At 36.2% G+C, this 25,298-nt stretch overlaps 1 protein-coding gene across 4 annotated transcripts in view; it reads left to right on the forward strand.

Annotated features, from left to right (window-relative positions):
- Positions 1 to 13,387: 13,387 nt before the first annotated feature.
- LOC134529812 (uncharacterized) overlaps positions 13,388 to 25,298 on the forward strand; it is a 92,606-nt gene continuing 80,695 nt past the window's right edge. For 2 of the 4 annotated variants that reach the window (XM_063364280.1, XM_063364279.1), the window contains exons 1-4: positions 13,410 to 13,501; positions 16,012 to 16,105; positions 21,754 to 21,917; positions 24,055 to 24,233. In XM_063364280.1, the coding sequence (XP_063220350.1) occupies positions 16,048 to 16,105; positions 21,754 to 21,917; positions 24,055 to 24,233 (401 nt within the window). In that variant the 5' untranslated portion in view covers positions 13,410 to 13,501; positions 16,012 to 16,047. Of the gene's footprint in view, positions 13,502 to 16,011; positions 16,106 to 16,421; positions 17,323 to 21,753; positions 21,918 to 24,054; positions 24,234 to 25,298 lie in introns of those variants that run through there. The other 2 variants (XM_063364277.1, XM_063364278.1) reach the window with 2 other exon arrangements.

Raw genomic sequence — 25,298 nt, forward strand, 5'->3', positions numbered from 1 at the left:
TTACCCGCTAGAGTGCAGTTATCATTTATTATTACTGAGGTGTCCACCATCTAGATATTTGGACGCCATCTTGGAATCGTGTAATTATTTAGCTAGAGATTCGGGAAAAAATCCAAAATTCATCAAAAAATTCACTCATTAAAGTAATGATTCATTCGAAACTTGGTTCGATCCCTGGACGATACAAAATTAATTTAATATAACATAAATTTAGCATAATAGTGGCAGGTTCGAGAAATACAATATAATATTTATTACTTAATTTATATTCTACTGTAGGATCACCCTGCGAAGGTTAGCAATCTTATAAACATTTAGGTCTACGTACCCGTGAAATGACTAATTCTTAGCTCCAATCGGTTTATACTAGACATAGACCAGCCAGAACGTTTTACTGACATAGTACTCCTCTTCTTGACATAGTTTCTGGACACCATGTTTAACAGTCTGCTTCACGACGTCAGAACTGTAAATTACTGCAGCCGATGTCTTGAATGCACACTTCTTCACTTTTGTCATCGAACATATATGACTTTCCATATATAGAGTCCAGCCACATGTTATATTTTAAAGGAATGTTTGTTGCTACATCATCAGTAAGCTTATTTATAATATTGTAGCCTCTCGTGTTAAACACTCGAGGGGAACAAGGAGTAGGAATGGAACAGAGTGTGGCGTAAAGTCATCTAAAGCTATTACAACTGAATGGTAACAACACATTTATTATTGATTATACATGAAATCATTCATTACAACTTCATTACTAACAAAAACGTAAACAGTCGATATTTGCGGCGTGGCTCTGATTCAAAAGTCTGCGAACAGAAACGTTTAAGAATTATTGCAACATGAGACACGTGAATGCAGCTTAACAAATCCACTTAACAATTGCCCGTGCTCTGATACTTGGCACGCCGCTTGGCGCTGGGTACACCGTCAAGAGAAAAGCTAAGTTACAAACAACGTACATAAATTCCCAGAGAGCAAATGAAAATAACTAACAAAACCCCTCGACTTATGGAATATTATTCACCTCTGTCAATGCGCAAGTTAGCAAACTTCAGCATAATCATTACTATCAATTAACTAAAATACTACTATTTTTACACAAGATGACTAATACATAAAGCACCACTATATATGTTTTTACGAGGGTACGCAGACCTCTAATTATTAATATAACAGGTCGTCGACTTCGTTTACTCTTGTCGACACGTATTTCTGCGGGAAAGTTCTTATTCGTTGATGCAGAGGTTACCATTGACTATCTCCCCAAACTATCATAGCGGGAGAAATGCTCGTCGTTGTGGGCACTGGCGTTATTCTTCACGTGTCACTGCCGGGTTTCGCACCTAAGTGTTGTATGTCCAGTCAGTTGTCAAGTCTTTCATCGGGACTCACAAGCTCACACCGCCGTCTCCAAGCCTTGCCTCCGTCACCACTACCCCTCTTCTCACTCTAAGTTTTCTACCCACTCGGTCTATAAGTGTCTACGACGAAACAGTACTTTACCAAGTGGTAGCTTCTTCCAACGGGCAGTGTGACGGCAGGCCGGCGAGACGTGTTGACGGTGTAGCTTCCTTCGGCAGGGAAGGCCAGCAGGGACTCCGGCTGGTGTCGCTGGTGGTCGCGACGAGTCTCCTAACTCAACGCAAAATGGGACCCCTTTTAAACTCTGCGAACTGCTAGTATCAAACATGGCAGATTGTTCTCGGTCGGGGCAACCGGAACCGGCGCCTTCGGCGATGTCCGGTTGGCAGCCCGCCAAAACGAGCTTCCCCGTGGGCTCCCGAGCGGCTCCGAACGTCATGCGCGCAGCGCGCGAACACTTGGCTAGTGCTGGTTGCATCGGCGCGCGGTTAGGCGCCGCGCGACATATCTTGATGTGCGTATGCGGAGCACACGCAACAATATTCTGCCTGATACTGCCAAGGAAAATAAAAATGTCTTTGGCTCCAAATGCTTTAACAGCTCCATAGCTCCAAAGTTCCAAAGCTCCAAAGCTCAAACAGCTCCATAGCTCCATAGCTCCAACAGCTCCAAAGCTCCAAATTCTCCAACAGCTCCAAAGCTCCAAATGCTCCAACAGCTCCAAAGCTCCAAATACTTCAACAGCTCCAACAGCTCCAAAGCACCAACAGCTCCAAAGCTCCAACAGCTCCGAAGCTCCAGATTCTCCAACAGCTTCAAAGCTCCAACAGCTTTAAAGCTCCAAAGCTCCAACAGCTCCAAAGCTCCAACAGGTAATGTCCACGCAATTGACACGCAATGTACGCGCAATACACGGAATGAACACACAGTACACACCGTAAACGGAAGGAACACCCAATGTCCACGCAATTGACACACAATACACGCAATGTACACGCAATTTATGCAGTGTACACGCAATGACTACGCAACATTCACGTAGGTCAAGCATTTAATGAAAAGGAAGCACATTTGGGCGGAAATTCTACAAAACGGAAGCGCATTTAACGAAAAGGAGGTGAGTTCTCACGTACATTCAACTCGGTAGGATGTGATCGTCAATGTTAATTTAGGATATAATGTCTCCAACAGTCTATGAATCCAACATTTTTTTGATCCAAAAGTCATTGGCTCCAATAGTCATTGGCTCCATTAGTCTATGAATCCAACAGTCGTTTGGCTCCATCAGTCATTTGCTTCAACAGTCTTTGGCTCCAACAATCAGTGACATCAAAAGTATTTGACTCCAAATAGTCTTAGACCCAGCACTATTTGACTACAAGACTAGGAGTCTACGAAGATCCAAGACTACAGAACTGCACGTCTACATGAGTACTTGACTATGCAGCTACATGTCTAAATGGCTCCAATTGCTGCATCTGTCTTCAGTTACAGTTGGCTGCCGCCATATTGATTTATTTTGACCCACTAAAGAATACCAAAGTCATTCAGCAGACAATCAACTATCTTAGCGTCCACCATCTTGTCGGCCACTTTGGCCACCAAATTAATAATCTTGAATAATCAAACAATAATTTCTGAAAAAATTCCATAAATAAATAAAAATATTTATTAATATGTATTAAAAATATTTGATAATAAGTATTAATATATTGAATTTTATATTTATATTAAATAATTCGTTCGATAACGGTCCTCGGTGCGATCCTTGGTCGATGTAAAAACAATCAATTAATGCTCAAAAATACTTATTAAAATTAAACATCCTCACTACTAACTAGGGCATAGTAAAGACAACTTCCCCGGCTGAATAATATGTTAGGTATGGTACTATCACAATACCGGCCATGAAGGTCGTATTGGTGCACTTTATGACTACTAGAGTGCCAATTACAAGCTAATAGGCCATTCACCTCCAAAACATGGGGCCTTCTACGTGGATAAGCGTATATTATTTAAAGAAGTCGTGGCCAATGTCAAGCATATAAGACAAACATCTTCGAAACATGAATCCTTTTTCGTTATAGTTGGTATGAATTTTAACCAAGTAATGTCCATTGTGGGGCCTATAGGTAAAGCATCTTCGAACCACGAGGCCTTCTTTTTCGATTATGATAAAACTTTCAACCAGGTCATGTACTACATGTCAGGCGTATAAGCCAAGTGTATCTGAACCACGATGACTACTTTTTCATTACCTTTCAAACAAGCCTCGAATTATATCAAGCAAACAAGACAAGAGTCCAGGACTGCTAGACCTACATTATGTCTAAAACCTGGTGTACTTGACGTTTACTATGAGGTGTATTGTAAGCAATTACACCAAAAATCTTTGAAACACAAAACTAAATATGATTTCACACCAATCATATTTGACTAAATAAATATTAGTTTCCATATTCATCATGCTTCAGCTTAATGTAGAAATTATACAAAACCAAATAAAATACCCCGACCCACGAATGATCACAGGATAACTAATTAGCATTAATACACTTATTAATTCTATCATGGTATACTGCCACTCGTATCCTGTCGTATCCTATCGTATCCTGCAAATCGTATCCTATCACATCCTTCCAATTATCATTACTATATTCTAACAATTGTATCCTCCCATAGTAGTGTATTATTTGGGGCTCCGGTGGCTGGGTGCTGGGTGCGGTGCTGCTGCTAGGGTCCACCATATTGGATTCTGATGTCACGGTGGTCATCTTGGATGACGACCTTTGAACTTTAACTTAACATTTGAATTGTCCTATGACCTTGACCTTTGACATTAACTCCAACCGCCATTTTGTTTTCTATAAATTTCCGCCATCTTTAAATCTATAATTTTCTGCCATATTGGAATCGAGCACCCCACTTTCTGGACATTGCACTATTCGTTATGGTGACATCACCATCTAGCACCCCACTTCCCTGACATCATACTTTTCGTTATTGTATAAATTTCCGCTATTAAGATGTCACACCCGCCATTTTAAATTATAATGTCACGTCGGTCATCTTGAATATCCGCAATTATTATTGTAGAAAATCGGAAAAAAAATTAATTTATAATAAATTATGAAAAATACAATTTCAATAAACTTTCAATAACAAATGCACTTAACTCAGACAGCTCGGGGTCCTTGGTTTGTACTCGACAAGGACAAAAAAAATCTTCCCACTGCGGTGGCAGCCGGCAGACTGCTTTCCCACCACTTTCGTCAAGGCAGATATACTAAAACAAACAGTGATGTCAGGCTGAGGACTTCTTTGGGGTCCCATTTTTGCTTGATCAACATGGTTGCTAGTGTCTAAGAGCCTTAGCCTTTAAGCATCATGTATTGTTTTTCGTATGTCAGGGATTCTTTGTGCGTATGACCATGTAGCATGGGCAAAAATTCATTAATTTTAGCGTTGTGTAGTGTAACATCATGATAGGAAGCAAATCAGTATAACATGTCAGGCAACCATCAAGTGACTATTAGCCTACTTCTCAGTGTCATGGATTTTTATTCGCATATGAGTGTTTGCTTTGGTGTATGACCACATAGTATGGGCAAAGGTTAAAATGTTTTATTATTTTATACCGTAAATTCAGATTAGAGTTCAAATAACTATAACATACAGTCAATCGCCATGCAGTCAGTAGTGTAATACACGTCACAACTGTAAAGCAGTACATGCCGTAGCGAGCTCCTGACCTGGGAAAAGAACAGGTCATTTATAAGAGCAGTACATGCAGGGCCGGCGCGTCCATATAGGCGAACTAGGCAACCGCCTAGGGCGCCAAGTAGCTGGGGGCGGCGCAGCACGACACATAACAGCTGATATAATATGTTTAACGATTATTGAAACTAGATGAAAATGGATTTTTGTAACAGTTTGGAATGTTTATATCTTAATATATATATAAATCCAGTGTCCTGATGTTTGTTTCCAGTGAACTCTTCACCAAGTCAACCAATTTCGATGAAAATTGGCATTTATGTGTATTTTTTCCAACTTGAGAGATAGGATAGTTTTTATTTTGATTAATGGTCTTAATAATTTATAATTAATTATAAATATTAAATAACCGATCGCCATGGGTAAACAAAAAATCATAGGTCATAAACATACAGTAATTGTGTGACATTTCTCTATGTCCAACACACTGTCATATAGCGCTATCCAGTTTGCTTTGAGGCGATTGGTGCACGGTAAAAAAACGGTCACAGGCCCGAAAACAATGAATTTTGTATCATAGGATCACTAAAGAGTCTAGATGCCTGTGTGGGTGACCGTTACTATGTAGGGAGGTCAGGAGCTTAGTTCCAGCTCTTCAGTGGCGAGATGGCCTTCAGACAGGAAGGGTGTTGCTGGCGGTCACTCTGCAGCCTGCCATCTATGAGAAAGTAACAGAACCTCGAAGGTTGTATCTCGCTCTCCCTCTAACACACAGCCAATACAGTTCTATCGTGCCCGGAGGAGGGGAAGGTGTAGCAGGTTTCTCTTTCACTCATCCTTCGCCATGGGGAAGCGGAATGGATTATTTTTTGTCCGCAACTGCGCACGAAGTCATGTGGCTGAGAGCTAACCTCTACCACTCCCGCACATCTTCTCACTCAACTCGCTCATTCTTTCACACTATTTCAATAAATCTTTTCAAATCTTCAGCATCAATACTTTAAACCATTGCGCTTCCTACGGATTAATTATATTTAATGCACGTGCCCGAATTCAGCTGCAAAAAAATAAAACGTGTAGTCAATTTTTTCTTCAAAAACCTTCCGAAACACTGTGTGTTAAAAAACATTCTGAAAGCGAATTTTTCTAGATAAATGGAAATTCTAAATCACCTACGCCACAAGGATACATTGTGCTTTAATATTATGTAAAGAAAACACCTCTTAGTTTAATAGTTATGTAAAGGTGGTGTGATATGTTTTAGATGTCGCAACATCTTATCATCCATGTAGAAGAGTTACCCAAAAAGCTAACAAGACTATTGCCATGGAAATGGAAATATGGTTGACATATTTTTCAAATGTTTGTAAACAGTAAACAACATATAAAAAATCTTATAACTGTAAAATTAAAATACAAACAACCCTATAGCAAATTTAATTTCAATATGAAAAAGTCTACAATAATGTTTACAAGAAACGAAATTGCAATAGCAATACAAAAATATCGCAATTTTGTTACATTGTTAACATATATATTATTTTTAATGAAGGCAATAAAAATGATATACTCAATATTTGGAATACAATAAATACCTTAAGCCCTACATAATTGCTGCGATATTCACAATAAATGCTTTTCTTAAATATAGTAGTTAAAAAACATCGTAAATAAATTATGAACATGCATATTATGGTGAAGGAAAGTGGACACAATCACACTGAAAAATCTTAGAGGGTAGTTTTCCTCATCTTATTTCTTTCTTTGCGTTTTTGGTCTTGTTCGTTAAAATATTTCATGTTCAAATACTTGATACGCATATACGTTCTTGTCCTGACAAAACAGTATATAACTTCTTCTGGATATTTATTTTCAGTAGTTCCGCAAATAATTTTAGTCAGTGATTCAAAAATCCGCTCTTTTTTGCACAAATTGTTGCCAGAACATTATCAAAACACATTTCAGCGATCTTTATTAATTCAAAAAATTCATTAGTGGGACATTTTAAGTTACCCTTTGATTTTACATGTATCCAGCTATCGTCCTCCGAATTGAAATCCGTAGTGCCAAGGTCAGGATATTTATTTCTGAAACGGTGAGCTATATAGCCAGAAACATATTTCAGCCCTTCAAGAGAAATTTCGTCACTTGAAAGGGGTCTGGCCTCTAAATCTAAGTCTATTTCTTCCATGTCAGCAAGATCTATTTCAAAAGGTGATTTCTCTTGAAATGTCTTTGTGAAATGCATTTCCTTACACAAAAGTAGTTCTGTACTTTCATTCTGATAAGCACTGCCCTGTTCCATTTCATTTGACGAAAAATCACTTACCAAACACATTTCGTCTGTCTTCTCATCCGTGTTTTTCCGTTCAGCAAAAACTGCTGCAGAATGTTTTCACAATATGTAGTTTATAATTCTGTATTTAAAGTCAATGGGCAACAGATGCGTATTTTGATGTCCCATACCTCTAATATACGGAGAAAAAAAAACAAAAAAAAAACACTCTAACACATCTTGGTTCAGTTTAACTGTTAACAAACATTTAGGTTAACAGGTCCTATACATATTTTCGAGTGTTTTACTGACTGAGTTATACTGGACATTAATTAAATTGATCGCTGATATTTATACTTTTAAACGATATTTATACTTTTAAACGAAATTTTGGATTTATCATTTTATGTGAACTCTAATGCGTTAAAAAGTGTAACGCAACACTACACACAGGTAGTGATGTCTAGTGCACTGCCCTATGCACATTAGTTAACAAAAAAATAAAATAAAATATTAATTACTGATAAATAATACCTAGATGTCGTGATACAAGTAACACGTGCTTATCTGATATATATCTCAATTAGAATACGAAAGAGGAAGACAAAATAATTAACTGATTTTAAGACTGATTTATTACTTACACACGAATAAACAAATACCACGTATCCCTCAATACAGTAATAATTCCATTTGACCAAAATATCACTCCGATTTTTTTTAACTATCGTTGCCAGGTACATGGGCACGACTTCGCAAATGTCAATGTTTCACGTAGAGTTCAAAAATGGATTTACGGTTCGAAAAATTCACTAACTCATAAATTAAATCAATTGTCCGATAAAACATAAGACCTATAGACTCAAGACCACTAAGATAGTTGTGCATTGTATGTTCATATGATCGTGCCATTAATAATACTGAGAGGCTAATTAATTTAGTAAATATAATATTTAATAGCGGCTGGTTTTAGTTTATCCCAGCAACACCAATAAAGTCATAATATCAATCGGCAATGTTAAAAAGTTGCAGGGCGTCAGTACAGCGTTAGTGATAGAGTAATAACAAAATGGCCATAACTGGACTAATGATATCTTCTGACGTTAATAACTTTAAAATCACGTATTCCCGTTCGCAACTTCACATACCATCAGCAGTCTGATGATAACATTTTTATACATACTATTATTACCGCACACGTAACATAACTTATGGTAGGCCCGCGTCAGGAACGTCCTGACGCGGAGCTGCACGCACCAAAACGGCCAAAACCAAGCTTCTTTTTAGTAGCAACTTTTACAACAATAGGCTCGAGGCACTTTTTGAAAGTTCCGCCGAAACCTCGGGCAATTTCTGGCCGTGAAAAACGTAATTCCAAAAGCCGAAATTACTTAATAATTACATAGAGAAAAGCCCAAACGTCTGTAACAATGTCAGAAATATAGTTCAAAACCCAAAATAAATTAAACGTATAAATTTAAATAACGTAGCACAGAATAATAAAACTGTAAACAAACATTTGAAGTATTAAGGTTTCAGTGTTCTGTGCAATGTAATATTACAAAAGTACATTTGTAATTAGTGTGCCCGACATTCTGGCATCGCTAGCTAACATTTCAATTTTTTTTATTTCATATAACTGGAATAGCCTAGTGTTGATTTCATGTTCTAAATAAATTTTAATACATATAAAATCTATTTTTTGACGTGACAACGTCTAATAAATCGATGGACGCCAGCTGCACGCACGAAAAAGTGTCCCACTACGGATGTCCCACTACGGATGTCCCACTACGGATGTGTCCTGTTTGCTCATTGTACGCATGTGTGGCATCTCTCTTCATGCTCATTGTACGCATGTGTGGCATCTCTCATCATGCTCATTGTACGCATGCGTGGCATCTCTCTTCCACTCGATTGGAACAACCATCTATTTGACTTTTCAATCATATTTTCGTCGTTTGAATTATTAATATTATGTAATTTAACGATCGTCCACCGATTTTTAGCACAATCGGTACGGTTATTTAAAAGTAATGTTGAATATTCAAATACGTTTTGAACCAACAATGGTATTTTACAGTTACACATTATAATTCAAATTACACCCGGGATCTTTTGCACAATGTTTTAAAAAATATTGTAACACATTATAAATAAGTTTGGTGTATTTGGGATGCGTATTTGTTATAAAATCATGTTATAAAAACGAAATAATATTATTCCCCAACCGTGAACAAAATTTTTATAAATCTGTATATACCATCTGAAACTGTAATTTTCAAAAATTGCTGCGTGGCTGTTCAGTTAAAAACGCAATTATCCAATCCAAAGATTATCGGTTCGAATCCCAGCAGCTGCGAATTTTTTTTTGTACTTGTAAATAAATACGGCGCATGCAACATTTCAAAAGTAATAAATATATTTGAATTAATGAATGCAAATAAAAGTAAATTTATTGGTTAAATTGTACATTTCATTTCACTCCTTTGTATCCATACAAAATACTTATAATTCAATAAAAATGATTCAATTTTATTCATAAAAGTATGCAGAGATAGATTTTATCATACAAAAGATAGAAAAATTAAAAAAAAATTTCCTCAAAGAATATAATATTTTTAATGCCTAACTGGTTTGGTTGCAAGAACCTATTACGGCTCAGTCTCAGGCCGAATATGATATTTCCTATTCTTCTGGATCAATCATTTCATCAATGTTTTGTTATGACGTTGTTACGTTAAACTATCGTCCGTAAACCGACTTTACAGACAACCAATTTTTTGGTTAAATTTAGATCTGTCATTCTAGTGTGCATATAGCATACCCTAACTAACCGGAATACACAACTGATGTTCTATGCTGTCAAAACATATTAATCTGGAGGGTAAAAATTTATTCAGATGTGTAAACAACCACCACAAAGAATAATCACCGTGTCAGTATTCAACTTCAAGTCAAAACATAACCGCTAAAAAGAATTTCGCTGTACGAATTTTTCTGTACAGAGACAGATTCCTTGCTTGAGCGTAGATAGACTCCACTATGAAGCGCGACCTTGACAGACCCTTCGTTTCTTCGGCCTTCTCTCTCGTCCTCCCTCTACACCCCATTCTTCCCCCTCCCCTCCCTCAGGCAGCGGCCAGCCGGCCGGAGCTCCGCCGGACTACCTGGTTCCGACAAGCGCCGCCCCTCAGCGCCACATCGCGGGGACATTCTCCCGGTGGCGAGAGTTTTACACGCAGCACTAGAACTGACACTCCAGAGGGCGTGTTTTCAGTCGGATCGTATCAAAAACAAAAGGATATGAAAATATATACATAACTCAATAGTGTTCTGCCAATTATGTTTTCATTTTCATTTAAATTTATTCTTTAAATCGCTCCTGAAGTAGTCCAGCAAAGATTGATAGAAATTGTCAACATTAAACTGTAATTTTGACGATGAAAAAAAAATTTCTTACTGTTATAGGTGCAGAAACCTATTCGTACACTCGTTTCTTGAACTATACTTAAGTTTAGCATAATTATGTGTTTTATAAATAATTCTGGCTTGGAATAAAAATAAATTCATTTAAAATGACATAACTCAGTAAAAAAAGTTTATTAAAAAAGATCCTAGGTATATTATGTCTTAAAAAGAAGCATCAAAAATAAATATGTACAGATAAATTAGTTTTGTAGTAATATTTTCCATGCACCAATCGCCTTAACTCGCAGACAATAAAGCTCCATGTCTTTAGCCCGGGCAACGCCGGGTACTGAAGCTAGTATTGATATAAGTACCTAATTATTTAAAGTCCACGGTGACCTGTTTATTATTTGTAATAAGTTCAAAAGTAAAAAAAAACACAAGCCTGCTTACATTTGATTGTTGACAAAATCTTAGGCTTACGTGATGTATTTTGAGTAAAAAAAATTTTGGGGTGTCCGGCCAGGGGGGGGGGGGGGGGACATTAAGGTTTTTCGCCTAGGGCACCAATTTACTTTGCACCGGCCCAGATAACATGTATGAGAGCCCTGCTGTAATAAACTGCACTTCACCTGAAACATTTATTTTATTCCAGCACCGTTATCAGCATTATGGAGGCGTATTACAGCCTAGAGTATTTTTGTCTGTGCCTCCGCCTACCCCCTTGTAGCCACATGACGATGTCACATAGGAGACTCGAGAGTCACAGCATTTGTGTACTAGCACAAAGCCCTCCGAACCCTGCTAGTTGGTGTCCAGGCTCACCAAAATCACCAATCAATACCCTGGAAAGGTGGCAAGGCATCAATATGACATCTTAGACAAAATATCGGTAATCGACTGGCAAAATTACTTGGGCGTATCTCAACGATTCCGACGAATATGACGAGTCGGAGGACATGGTTGGTATTTTTTGGAGTAGGTACTGAAAAACTCTTCATTAAGACTGTTTTCATTGATAAACTGCCCTCATACATAGTGTTACTGCTAACATGTCTTGTGTTATTTCGACATGGCACCTGATACACGAATGTACTAATGCTGTGAAGGGACTATGGGCCCTCTGGCCTTAGGCTAAACATACAATGGGCAGGCATTACTACAATACTGCATTGAATTGAAAACAGTGAGACTTATTACATGATGCAACATTTGCAAATCATTACAGTTTACGAAAACATACTGTGGCCAACCCCTAATGATCATATGCACGGCATAAAGACAAAGACCCTAAATCACTGTGCAGCAAAATTACAAATAAACCACTTAACTCGTGGGGAAAACATTACGTATTATGCAGTATACTATCTTATGGCGCGCGGCCTTACACTTATGAATCATGTGGACGAAACAAATAGCGGGCCCCGAAAGTCTGTGGGCCTTAACTAAGCATTCTGAGAGCGCACATACCACCTAAATGGCAGCCCTGTGCGGACGAAACAGAGAGTCTTGGGGACTATAGTTTGTTACGTGAGGTCTGGGTCGCTACCCGCGCCCAGAATGAAACACAAAAAATTATGTATTAAATGAAAATGTCCCTCGCATGGGCACACATTAATAGGTTATGTGGCTGGTGAATTCAAGCCAGTCATAGTGGGCTAACTACTTAGTCGATGGAAAAGGATTTTGAAGAATTTACATTATTGCTGAGATATGGTTCGTGCTGAACAAAGACTTATGAGCCCAGCGGCGCAGACGCGACTAGCACAGGCGAGAGCGAACTGACCGAGACAGAAGTGCGTGCGTGACACCCCAGCCTGGTTCCTGCGAAAATGTGCTGTGTGCAAAATGAATAAGTGAAGCCATGTTTCCTGCCTAGTCGCAGATTTTACAGTTAATTAAAGTACCTACAAAAAAATTTATCAAATATCCCATTCAGCAATGTGATGCACAAATTAATTTCAAAGTGAGGAAAAAATTGAAAATGTAATATAACTCAGAAAAAAGCAAACTTTGATGGTGTGACATGAATTAAAATATTTCTGAGTTTATTAGTCCAAATTTATGTTAGGTTGAGAAAATAAGAAACCATTTTCTGCCTAATATTATTGCCCCTTCTTAAAATACTATTGTCAAATATATTAGATGGCATAATTTTGTCAGTGATACAGGGCTTTTAGAATCCATTTAATATGCAGACTCTTTTATAGAAACTCAAGTAATCCAATTTGTTGAACAAAAATAGCTGTGCTAGTGATGTTTACCGTTTCATTATAACCCCCTAATATTATTTGACGAAACATTGTTGAAGGTTTTGGAAGTGAAAGTTTGAAAGTGCGTCCGGGGAAGGGGGGGGGGGGGGGGGGGGGGCTTTCAGTACATAAATTTCCTGCTGTAATTTTCTTTCAAAACACCTAGTAAAATAAATTCTGGGAGGGAAATTTTGGCCTCACTAATTAAAATCTTAAGTTCATTGCCTATTTGTCTTTGGTTAATTGAATGAAATTAGGCAAAAAGATAAAAATAAGAGTTGTATCGAACGATATTTTTTGTAATGTTAGTCTTGTTTGAAAATATTGATATTTTTGTAGGGAAATTTACCAGAGCGTGTTGGTCACACTGGTAATGGATTAAATCATCTTAGAATATTCATATGTTTGCAATTATGTAAATGAGCAATAAATGGATGTAAATATTTTAGGAATGGAAATTGCATGAATACTGCAAGTAAGTTATTTAGATAATTGTTATTTATAACCTATGAATATTTTAAATAAATTATATTTTACTACTTTTTTTTTACTTTCAATGATATGTTTGTGACTAACCTTAAAACATGTTTGCGAATGATTGTAGCAGTTTAAACAACAGTTGTTTGGTGTTTGATACAAAAAAATGTAATCATTTACGTAACTAGCTTTTTTTCGGATGAAGGTGAGCTAATAAAGGAATTAATTTTTGTGAGTTGTTTACATCCCAATACCAATCATTTCAAGACGTCATCAATATGGCTGTTCTCACGTCATAACCACCCTACATTCTTAAGGGACCAGTGTGGGGTTATGGTGGTTTTGTGCAGTGAGCTTCTATCCACACAATTTTTAAAGTATTTTACCTAATCCAACCGACCATTCTCATGATATCACACTATCTAGCTAACATAATACTTGCTAAAAGGTAAACTATATGAAGTATCACAACACCCTGTGAGGTGAAATGATTCAAAACATTAGGTACATTAAAATTATTGTTGAATATTGTGGACAGTTGGTAATTTTGGGTTAGCTACATTTAAAATGGGTAATTTCTATACTCATGGTAAGACAATTTAAACAGTATTTTAAATGTAGCTCATGTAACCAACTGTCCACAATATTTTACAATATTATAAATGTAGCTTACTTAACCAAACCAACTGTCCACACTATTTTACAGTATTTAAAATGTTGTGAACCCAACCTAAGCAACCGTTAAAAAGTTAAAGACTAGAATTATTATAATGTCCTTTTACAGAACCATTATAAAACTGTCAGTAACTACAAAAACCCATTTTCTCTTTTTGGATGCACCTCATAAACTATTACTGTTAATGTACCTTATTGGAAAAGTTCTTGAGAGACTAAAACAAAACATGGTCTGGATTTACATACCTAATATGATAAACTAGACCAGGAAGTAATGTTGGAACGCTGGTTGTATGAAAATAGTTTTATACTTGAAACAACTTAAGTAAATGTGGCTACCACTCCTACCAAATACTTAGCCTCTAATCATCACACATGGTAATGTAAATGAAAGAGATGGGAGTTTTCCAGCTCATTTGTACGTATCTGTGTCCGCGTATGGGCCATTGCAGTTAACTCTTTTCTTTGATTTACGTATTGATATGTGTGATCCTCTTAAGTGTTATATGATGGCCCAAAAATAACTTAAAACAGACACTTAAAAGTTTTAAATATAGTTCCAGCACCAAACATGCTAATAGCCAGTCATCAATTACTTTGGCATCATAATGCCTTACACAAACATTATCGCTTAAACGCACTGCATCAAATATGCCGATATGTGCAGTACATCTTGGTGGTCACAATGATTTCTATTCTGCATTGAAAACATAATAGTATGACAGGAAAATTGTCAGAACACAATAAAACCCATTTATATGTGAGCGTTATATTTTGAGATTTACTGTATAGAAAAGTCGCTACTGAGGTTTTTTGGAACAACTTATAATTGTTAATAGTGTTTCTGTTAGAGCAGCTTAGGTGATATTTATTTACAACCATGGTTGAAAAAAAGGGGGTTTGTTCCAGTGAAGTCTATTGCTGATTCTTGATGTGAAATTTCATAAATGGTTTGTTTTTAGTTTTACTGCTAATATTGACTAACCAACTAAAGGGTTGTTGCTATTTCCACTGTTTTTTAAGAAATTCAATACAGTAGTGGGGAGAGTGCAAGTGCAGAGATATTATAGGGTGAAATGAATTACTATGGAGGAAAAAAAGTAAATGCAAAACTTCTTAAAATGACTATTTATAACAATTGAATACATTAACCCCACAATTTTAACCTCAGTTTAAAAGCTTAGACAATCCAGTCCTACACCCTGTCTTTGCAAAGGACGTACATAGCCTGCCTTGCAATTAGTGTTAGTACCTATATAGACAAACTGAGTTTGAATAGGATCCTATAGTGATAAAACATAAGAGTTTAGCAACAAAATGAAGTAAAGTGTAGCAAAAAAAACATGCAGCGCTAGAGACATTTATGTCCTCCAATCACTAAATCCCAGAATACATCTGAAATTATGCTACTTTTATAGTGTAACTGGGCATTTTAACGAATTGGTTTTGCTGATAGCACTTACTAAAATGATGGTGAATCTTAAAATACTGGATTGTTTCCATATAAGTCCTATATACATTAAATACAAACACTGAGTAATTTGGTATTTATTTCCATAGCAAAAATCCCATGGGACATTAAATAATCCTTGTTCTGATAGCAGTATGTAATTCATTATAATTTGTATGTTATTTATTAATAAGCAGTTTGTTCACTTCTTTCCTATTGTAAATTATGGCACATTTATTTTCATATTTTACAGAATGTTGTTCAACACATTTTTTTTTAGTTTGTGGTTAGTATTATTATGTGCTTACTGATATAACCCCTTTGAATATCGGGGGGAGGAACCATGTCGTAGATATTAAAATGTAACCTTTTTTTTTTTCCAGGTTAGTATGAATGCTTGTCACTAAAAGTGGGGCAGCATGGCATATGTGAATGTAGCTGAATGGAAGCCTGAACAAGTTACAGAATGGTTGAAAGGTATATGTACATATATATCTGATGATCATATATCATGTTCAATACAACATACATAGCTGGACGCATTAAAGCTGAAAATAGTTACTCCTGTGCTGTTTATCTGAAGTCATTAATTATAGGACAGTCACTAAAAAATTATATCTAATATTTTACTATTGGTGTTAATGTATTTGCTAAGGTTAAACCTGTAGTACGTATAACTTTTATTTTATTTAACGTTGGAAATGAGTTAATGGTACATTTTTTCAAATGTATGCAGTCAGGTAGGCATGGTCGGGCAGAGAAATTTGACTTCGGGCGGGCTCGGGCGGGTAATTGTCCAAAATTTTCGGGCTCGGGCAATCTCGGTCGGGCATCAAAATCAGTTAATGAAATAAATTTTGAACATAAAATAGTCGTACTTAAGTTTGCATTGACAAACCTGAACTGTTTTTATTTATTTACTATACCGCACTGATATGAAAGTTAAACATTAAACTAAAAAATAGAGTGCATATTAATCTTGGAAATAAAGTGCTTATTAACTAAATTGTGTTTGGGTAGCTGCTTGAAGGTTCATTGTCACTGTTGATTGTTTGACCTACACTTCCACTGGTATCCATTTTGGTAAAATAATGACATGAATTAAATAGAAACAATTCACAACCACTTTCTGCAAATGCCACGCAACTACAATGTGTGTAATTAAAGTCAGCTTATAATCCTTCTCGCACACAGCAAGCAGCTCCACCGGCCTTGAACACTACTTTGTGACTATTGAGCAGTGAGCATCCGCCGTGCGTACACGCGCGCGTGTGTGTATGTGTGTGTGTGTGTGTGTGTGAGAGAGAGACGGGCGACCAGCTGCATCGTTAGTCAGCCAGCGAGAGTAACGGTAAATGTTGACCTTGACCACTTCCGCTTGCTGCAGGGCTCGCTCTCTTATATCTGTCTCCCCCTCCCACAAACACACTTGCTGACCGGGCACCTTCTTTATCTTATCTCTCACACACACTCACTTCACCGGCTGGTGCCGGGACGGTGGCGGCGTGGCATGTTCCTGCAGCTGCCGCGCGTTCCAAAAAAAAGAAGCTTTGTTTACTTGCGCCGTGCGGTATTGCCGTTTTCCAAGGTGCCTGATATTTTCGGGCACTGAAATACCCGCCCGGAATTTCGGGTATACTTGATACCCGAAACACTGCCCGAAATTTCGGGTACCCGACCATCCCTACAGTCAGGTGATTAAGAAGTTATTTATAGAAAATGATTTTAATTTGATAATTGTTAGTGTGGTGAATGCCAAATCAGCAGTGTGGCCAGAACAGCAAATGTTTTCTTCCTGAACCACGACTGGAATACCAGGGATTGCTGTGCTGGTGTCTAAAAGTAGCATCCGGAGGGCCAACCTGCTGGAGATAATGTATTAGCCAGGGTGACTGATGCAGCTTATTTCCCCTCTGGTCAATGAGAAGGCTTTCTTTCAGAGACGAACAGAAAATAATTTTAAAATTGAAATTTTTTTATTGTTATTTAAATTTTGTTTTAGAGAACATGTTGTACAGGTCAACCTTGTTTATTCGGACTAAATGGGACCCAAGGTAATCCGGACAGTTGAGAATCTGGATAATCCAGGTAATATGGATAATAACTAATAAGCAAAGTAAAATTTTTAAATACCTAGACTTAATGTTTGCTACCGGCTGCTACGATAAAAAACTATGTTTTGTAACAAAATTGCTTAGTATACATTCCATATATTGTTTACAGGTCGTTAAAAAGTACAAAAATAACTTTTCACATAACTTCTCAGCAAAGAATTTGTCAACTTTCTTCTGTTACAAACATATTTGATTGAAGCACGGTCAGGTACATTATTGTGTGCGTACCATCTTTGTTTGCACAGATGTAGAATATAATAAATTGTCATTTATATGTGAACTGTAAATAAAATGTCTACAAATCTGATTCGGATTATCCGTAGTTCCGGATCGAGGGCTGGCTGGCTGGATAAACAAAGTTTTACTGTATTTGTGTAGGTATAAATGTTAACGAAACAAAATTTTAATCCAGTGGTAAAAAACTGGCTGAAATAAAAAAAATTAGCTGCTGAGACAAGCGCATAGATGGTTTTGAATGCTGTTCGGTGAACATGGAGTGTTCCGGGTCGCTGATTCGGCAGATCCCAAGACGACACGGTGCGAGGAAAAGGAGGACGCTTGAAACAGCCATGGAGATGAACTATGTTCATTGGACAAGGACAGTGTTCGATCTTCGAAGGGCCGGCACCCATTTAATTTTCTATGATTTGGGTGTTGGAGGGTGCAGAATGCCTGCCTAGATCTACTGACTGGGCTTTCAAAGGGTTGAAGTAGAATTAGTCTTTCCTGGTGGTGTTATGACAAAATCACAGTAAATTATAGTTCCTGCACCAGAGCCACTATAAAATAGTAACAGTAGGTTGCAACCCTTCAGTATTCAATTGAAATTGTTGTGGTGGTAATTATCAAAGAAAGTTTTATTTCCAAGAGAAAAAAAAATATTCATATAAATCTGAAACTTGTATTTTTGAGTTTTATTAATTAGGCTTGGTGGTTCTGTAAAACAGCGATGTAATATTGCAATAAATTTTTTACCTGATAAAAGATGTTATTTTTGAGAAGTGTGTTAATATTAGTCCACCATTTGTGGCAAGTATAATACGGAAAATTACGTACAATTTTCGTTTGTGTTTTGGGAATGAAAAAGAATTTTGGCCAATTGCACTAAAGTGGTTACGATGTATGATTGCAAATTGAGTCCGGGAGTAAAACTGCAACTTGGAACTTTTTTTAGAAAAGAGGCTTTCTTTCAGAATTGCCAATAATTAATTTCAATAGGGTGAGTTCTACAGAGTAGGAACGTATAGGTGCAGTTGAAGTCTCTTTGCTAGTGTTTTCTTCAGAGATAAGAGGTTTCATTATGTAATTATCAATTTAGTTGGGTATGCATATGTTTTAAGATTAAAATGACACCTTTGAACGGCATATACAATCTTCTTTTTCTGCAGAAAACGTCAAGTGGCGCCGCAAGATAGTTCGTGTCTGAAAGGTCAGGGAAATTAGTCAATTCAGGTCTGGAATGCCTAGAAAAAACAGGGAATTTTGGACTTAAAAAAGCTTGTAGCAACCATGATAATTTCATTTGGGTTGGGGGGGGGGGGGAGACACTTTGCCTGCTGTGTGCTTTAAAATTCTTTTACCTTTTGTTGGTGGTAATTACAGATTTTTTAGGATTTCGGGGTGATATATCTCTGCATCCCCCGCCTACGTACATCCCTGGTAGTTTGGTATATAAAATTTTGGGCTGTTAAGTAATTAACAGAAATTTTTTGTAGTTAAAAGATCCTCTATTATTTTGGTCCAATGATGGTAAATAGTTGCTTCAGCTAGCATAGAGCATGTACCACTGAGCTCTGCTAATGATTTATAGTAATGCTTAAAGAATTTTCAAGATATTGCTGACAGAAGTCACTCAAAAGATATTCATATTGTGTGACAATGTTGATCAAATTGGTTTACTAGCATAACAATTTTATTAATATTGTTTACTTGCACTCATACAGCCATTGCAGTTGACAGTCATATAGTTCTCTGAATGCTTACTGTTATGGAAATGTCTTTCTAAGCCTCGAACTTCCACAATTTTGATAAGTAACATTTCATGCACATAATTCACTGAGCAGTAGCATATTCACTCTACAACTCCTGATATTCCAGTCAAATGTACAATACTTGCAGTCCTGAATGACTGAAAAATTCTAATTATGTCATCTAGATAACAAGAGGCAAATAAATCTTGCTGTCAATTTTGTCCAGCAATATGGGCGGGAAGGATTGCCTAAAAATGTTTAAATTTCAACCTCTGCCGCCTCCTTCTCGTAGAATGAATGAACACAAGGCCTAGAGCTAACAACGGGAGGGTCCAAGTTGGGCTCACTAATTTGGCTTAAACTGTGTGAGCATAAGCAGGTTGGTGCCCCTTTCAAAGTCCTGAAATATCTCGCCTGAGTGGGCCCTAGGAAGCGAGAAAAAGCTCTTTACCGTGAAGATTTTAAAGTAGAGTTAGAGGGATAATTTTTCATGAATCGTCAAATCAGCGGCGTTGGGCAGTGGTCAATAGCATTGTCTGGTACTCCACCGGCTTGGGTTCAATACTCGCTGGTACTGATTTTTTTCCATTAAATTTTTATTTTATTTATCACAATATTAAACTGTTAGTTACATACAGAATTTAAATATATTTAAAAAGGCAAATATATAATTAGGTCAGGTTTTGAATAAAAGAAACATTTACAAAAATTCTATGCTGCTTTTAATTTATTATCAGGAGAAACATTCCTTTTTTTTCTTTTTTTTTTTTCATTTTCCAATAAAATACTATGTTTTTATGACAAATCGCTGCAGACACGTGGCGAGATGCTGTTCACAACAGTAGAGACTTTTACAAACTGTAGGAAAAAGGTATAGTAATAGCCGACTAGGGGTTTTAAAACCACTGCCAGAGTCATGTGGTCTGAACGCACAAAAGCGAACAAAGTAAAAGGATCAAATTGGGATGTAATGACTTCTACAAAACTTTGCTATTGAAGGACAAAAGTTAAAATCACAAATCATGCTCTGCAGTAAATACAATTCAAAAATGTATTATTTTAAAACAATTCCTTTGTAAATATATTAATTCACTAAACTATGTTAAAATTTACTAAATTGAATAGATACATTTATACATATTTGATTATATACATTTAACTGTTTAAATGTATTTAAATCTGTAATTAGTAGTTTAATATTGTGAGAAATAAAAAAGAAAGTAAAAAATTGCACCGGTGGGTATCGAACCTGAGCACGCGTATTGCCAAACAATGCGCTTGACCTATGTGCCACGCCGCTGACTTGACAATTCAAGAAAAAATATCCCTCAAACTCTACTTTAAAATCTTTAGAGAGCCTTTTCTTGCTTCCTAGGGCCTACTCAGGCGAGATACTTCAGGACTTTGAAAGGGACACCTGCCTGCTTCTACTCTGACAGTATAAGCCAAATCAGTGAGCCCAAACTCTGGCCCTTCCCTTGTAAATAAAATGATTTGTCATACAATGAAAAGTTTGAATTTCGTGTAGTTACCATGGTAATGTAAAAGCTAAACACAGTTGGTTCCCAACTTAAAAGTTGCATTTATACTGTGTATAAAGTATTGATTGACAAATGATTTTTGAAATGCTGTTGCATTACTAATTAAAGGAAGGAGTATTAACTTTTTACAGGACACTTAAAAAACTTGCTTGGACTTTGCTTGTGCTGTCAGGGGTTTCATAACATCTAAAAGAAAATCAAGAAATGTAAAAAAAAAAAAAAAACACCATATGCAAAAAGTAACTATGAAAAGGTATCAAATGCTATAAGAATAAATCTTGAAAACTAATAAAGGACACTAAAGATAATTTTAACCTCATTATCGGAGTTTGGGGTATTGATCAAGAAACTGAGGACAAATGCCCATGACAGACAAAGCAGACAAGGAATTTGCAACCATTTTTTTGGGTAATAAGATCATAAGCCTAAGATAAATGAAAGATATTACAACAAACATTTTTAAAAAAAGTTGCTGAATAATTGTTTTTTTTGTATTTCAGGTTTGGATAACACTGTGTTCCAGTATGTTCATTCTTTCTTGAACAATGAAGTAAATGGACAACAGCTATTAAATCTTCGCCCTGATGATTTAGATCATTTGGGTGTTCAGAAATTAGGTCACCAAGAACTAATATTAGAAGCTGTTGAACATCTAAGAAATTTTGTGAGTTTTTTATTTGGTCAAAACTTTTATTTTTCAGGGTTAATGTTTCTTGCTGTACCCCATGGTTTACCTGTAAACAAAAAATCTATGAGAAATTTACATTTTGTGTCTTTGATTTTAAGTAAACTTTTTCACTGATTCTATGGCATATAAATTGTGATATAGATTTTTATATTAACAAAAACTTGAACTTGGATCAAATTTTGAGCATACCAAATGTAAGTGTGGGTTGCGTTTTAGCGCTCTTCTATTGATATTCGTTAAGCAGCAAACATTAGTTGCCCTCATTTGTTTGATTTTCTTTGTTTTCTGTATAATCTTACATTTACCATCATTTTGATTTATTTTCTATTTCACTATTCAATCACTGTTATCTCTATCTTTATCATTGCTATCATTTTTGTCATTTCCACTGCTCTCATTACATTAATCCTTATCTTCTGCCTTATATTTGTGGTCAGTGTTTTTTTGCTCATCTTCTTCAACCTCATGTTCATCTACCTTCTTCATCTTCCTCGTGTTTGTCTGTTGGAAGTGTTGTCAGTGATGTGTTGACTATTATGTCACCTTCACTATGGGTTTAACCCACCTTTACCACTCGCTGTCTCTCACTCAAAAAATATGAAGCCCTGCAAGCTGACTGCGAATGAAGTCATTCTGCCAGCACCAGAGTTTTATTACCATCACATTTTTATACACTCGTACTTTACTATTACGTTGCATGGTTAGGTAACAGAGAGGGAGATATATATTTATTATTTACTCTTACATAATTAGTCATACACTATCCTATAAGTTAACAGTGTGTGCTGAGTTTACAATTATACTATTTGCTTATATTATACTAAAAAAAAGTTCCATTTTTCATGCCATAAAACCCAGATTTCCTACAATCTGTTCACTTTTCCCTGAGAATTACGGTTGAATAATAGTCTTCTATACTTAAATTGTTGAAATTTTTTTATTCACAAATTTTGTTTAGTAATTGCTTTTATTAAAATTAATTTTTTTTTATAATGGATATTCAATAATTTTCTGATAATTTCACTGTCAAATACAGACTGTGAAATTGGCAGTGCTATGTGTAAATGTATGGGCTAGAATTGTTTACGTACCACTAAAAAAAAAATTTTTTTTACTATCTCTTTGGCAGATTCTTACTGCTACATACAGTTTTACCAGAAATGTGTGACAATGTTTGGTATCAGTGTGACAGTGCTGCTTTCATTGGGGCAGAATTGCAGTTGTAAGTACATATATTAATACAGCATGTAATTCCAACCGAGTAGTAAATGGGGACTTTTTTGCAGGGTTGCTTGAGATCATGAAACGTGTTAAGAATAGTGGTGAGTTTCTGCCATTTCTCCTCTGAACCCATATAACCAAGTGTATGGGTTCAGAACCAGTCAAGACTGAAGAGTTTTAAAAAGGGCTGTCAAAAGTCCAGTAGCCCAACCTTTGAAACTTGTGCTATGTAAAACTTCCCCTTAGGGTGCTGGTTACAAACATCGCTACAGTTCGGCTGCTGAGCTACCCTTAGATACTCCTACTATGCTTTAGAAAGAACCATAAGCTTTGTGTGCCCTCACAGTTCCTCTAAGACATTACAGAGTTGTTATGCTTTGCTACATGTGCAAGCTGCTATTGTACCTTGAATGAAATGTGTGTAGCGTGGGCAGTAAAATGTATGTCTGTAAACTGTTCTTTAAGTATCTTTTCTGTTGTTGAGCATATCAAACTCTATCAACACATTTTCCCATACATAGATTATACTTATTCCCATCCAAAACTCTGAAAGATAGTCAATTTTTGACCAGAGTTTTCATCTTAAATCTGCCCACAGAGAATACCAATGGTGGTTGAGTAGTCAGTTCACTTGCCTCAGACCAATGTGGTCTGGGTTTGATTTCCAGTGGGGTCAAACATGGATTTCCCGTAAGTTGGAAACATGGTGGATGTTGCCGTGAACCAGGGGCGTTTTCTTGGGGTACTGTTCCGTTCATGTCACTTCATCCCTCATCCTCTCTAAGACCTTGATGTGGATGAAACATTGTAAGCCACAATTCATTATTTTATTCTGCCCACAGAGTGTAGTGACGCTGTTTGTGTTCAAGAAGTTTTCTCTTACTTTTGACAGCACTATGAACTGGACAGAGAGAACCTTCAACTTCTGGCCCTGCGGTTAGCTTGCAGAGCACGTAGTTTGTACAATGAATTGAAGCAGAGATCTGATTTACAGCCCCTGAGCACTCAAACCTTGGCTGATGTTGCTTATGTCATTATGGCTGTGAAACCTCTTGTGTGTTGGCTGGACAGGTACGTTCGACTTTGAGTTGTGTTTTTTCTTTAATTGTATGTAATGCAAATACTGCTATTTTTTAATGAAATCAAAATGAAAATTCTTTGTTAAGGTTCACCTCTGAATGAAAATAGTTTTCACAAAAGTGAGAAGTAATTTTTTTTATGGTATGTGAAATAAAAAAAATTAGTTTAATGAAATTTTAATTAGCCAAAGGATAATCAATCACTAGGCCTACTTGACAAACTGATCAAACTCTCATGTAAATTTTTTATACAAATTAGCAAAATAAACCCTATTCTTATTTTTATTTAATTTTTATTTATTTATACCATTAAGGCTTTTGATTATGGTAAGTACCATAAGGCTATGGAAATATCATTTGCACATTAATCATTGTAATATTTACAGTTTACGTATCCAAATGTTCACTAAAATCAAAGTGAGACATTGATAAACTGAAATCACATTTGCAACAATATAATATGTACATGCTTTTAAAAGATAACAAGTTTTAGAATTTTTTACATTTAGTTTGTACAGTTCAAAAAAAAATTTTAAGATACATACATCTGTTATAAATTTGTGCATGCTAAACATTAACAGAATGTATACAATATGTACCTAAATCAAGTATGATATAAAATTGTTACTATGTACTTATATACTTTGGAAATAGAGCAGGATTAGGATATTGATATTGCTCCTGTACACAAGGTAAACTACCCAAACCTCCAATCATCCTTTCCCACCATCACTCTATACCAATACGTATTTTACCAATTTATATTCACATTCATTGGTAGTTCACAAAATGTTTCCCTCTTTCTGCAGTGTATCCCATAAACCTTTTTTTAAATTGTAGAATGGATAAGATAAAAGTATATTTTTAATAGTAGTTTTAAACTTGCCAATTTAGTCCATTTCCATTATTTTATATTGTAGCAATCGACAGAGGCTATAGCAAATTGTCTGTCTCTGTATGAAAGTAAAAAAAAAAAAAAAAAAAATAGAAAACTATAATGAGTTGGCTTTAACTTCATTGAGGGAAAACTGTAACTCGAGGACATACTCGCTTAGGC

This window comes from Bacillus rossius, chromosome 2, assembly GCF_032445375.1.
Source record: "Bacillus rossius redtenbacheri isolate Brsri chromosome 2, Brsri_v3, whole genome shotgun sequence".
In the NCBI taxonomy this organism is placed as follows: domain Eukaryota; kingdom Metazoa; phylum Arthropoda; class Insecta; order Phasmatodea; family Bacillidae; genus Bacillus; species Bacillus rossius.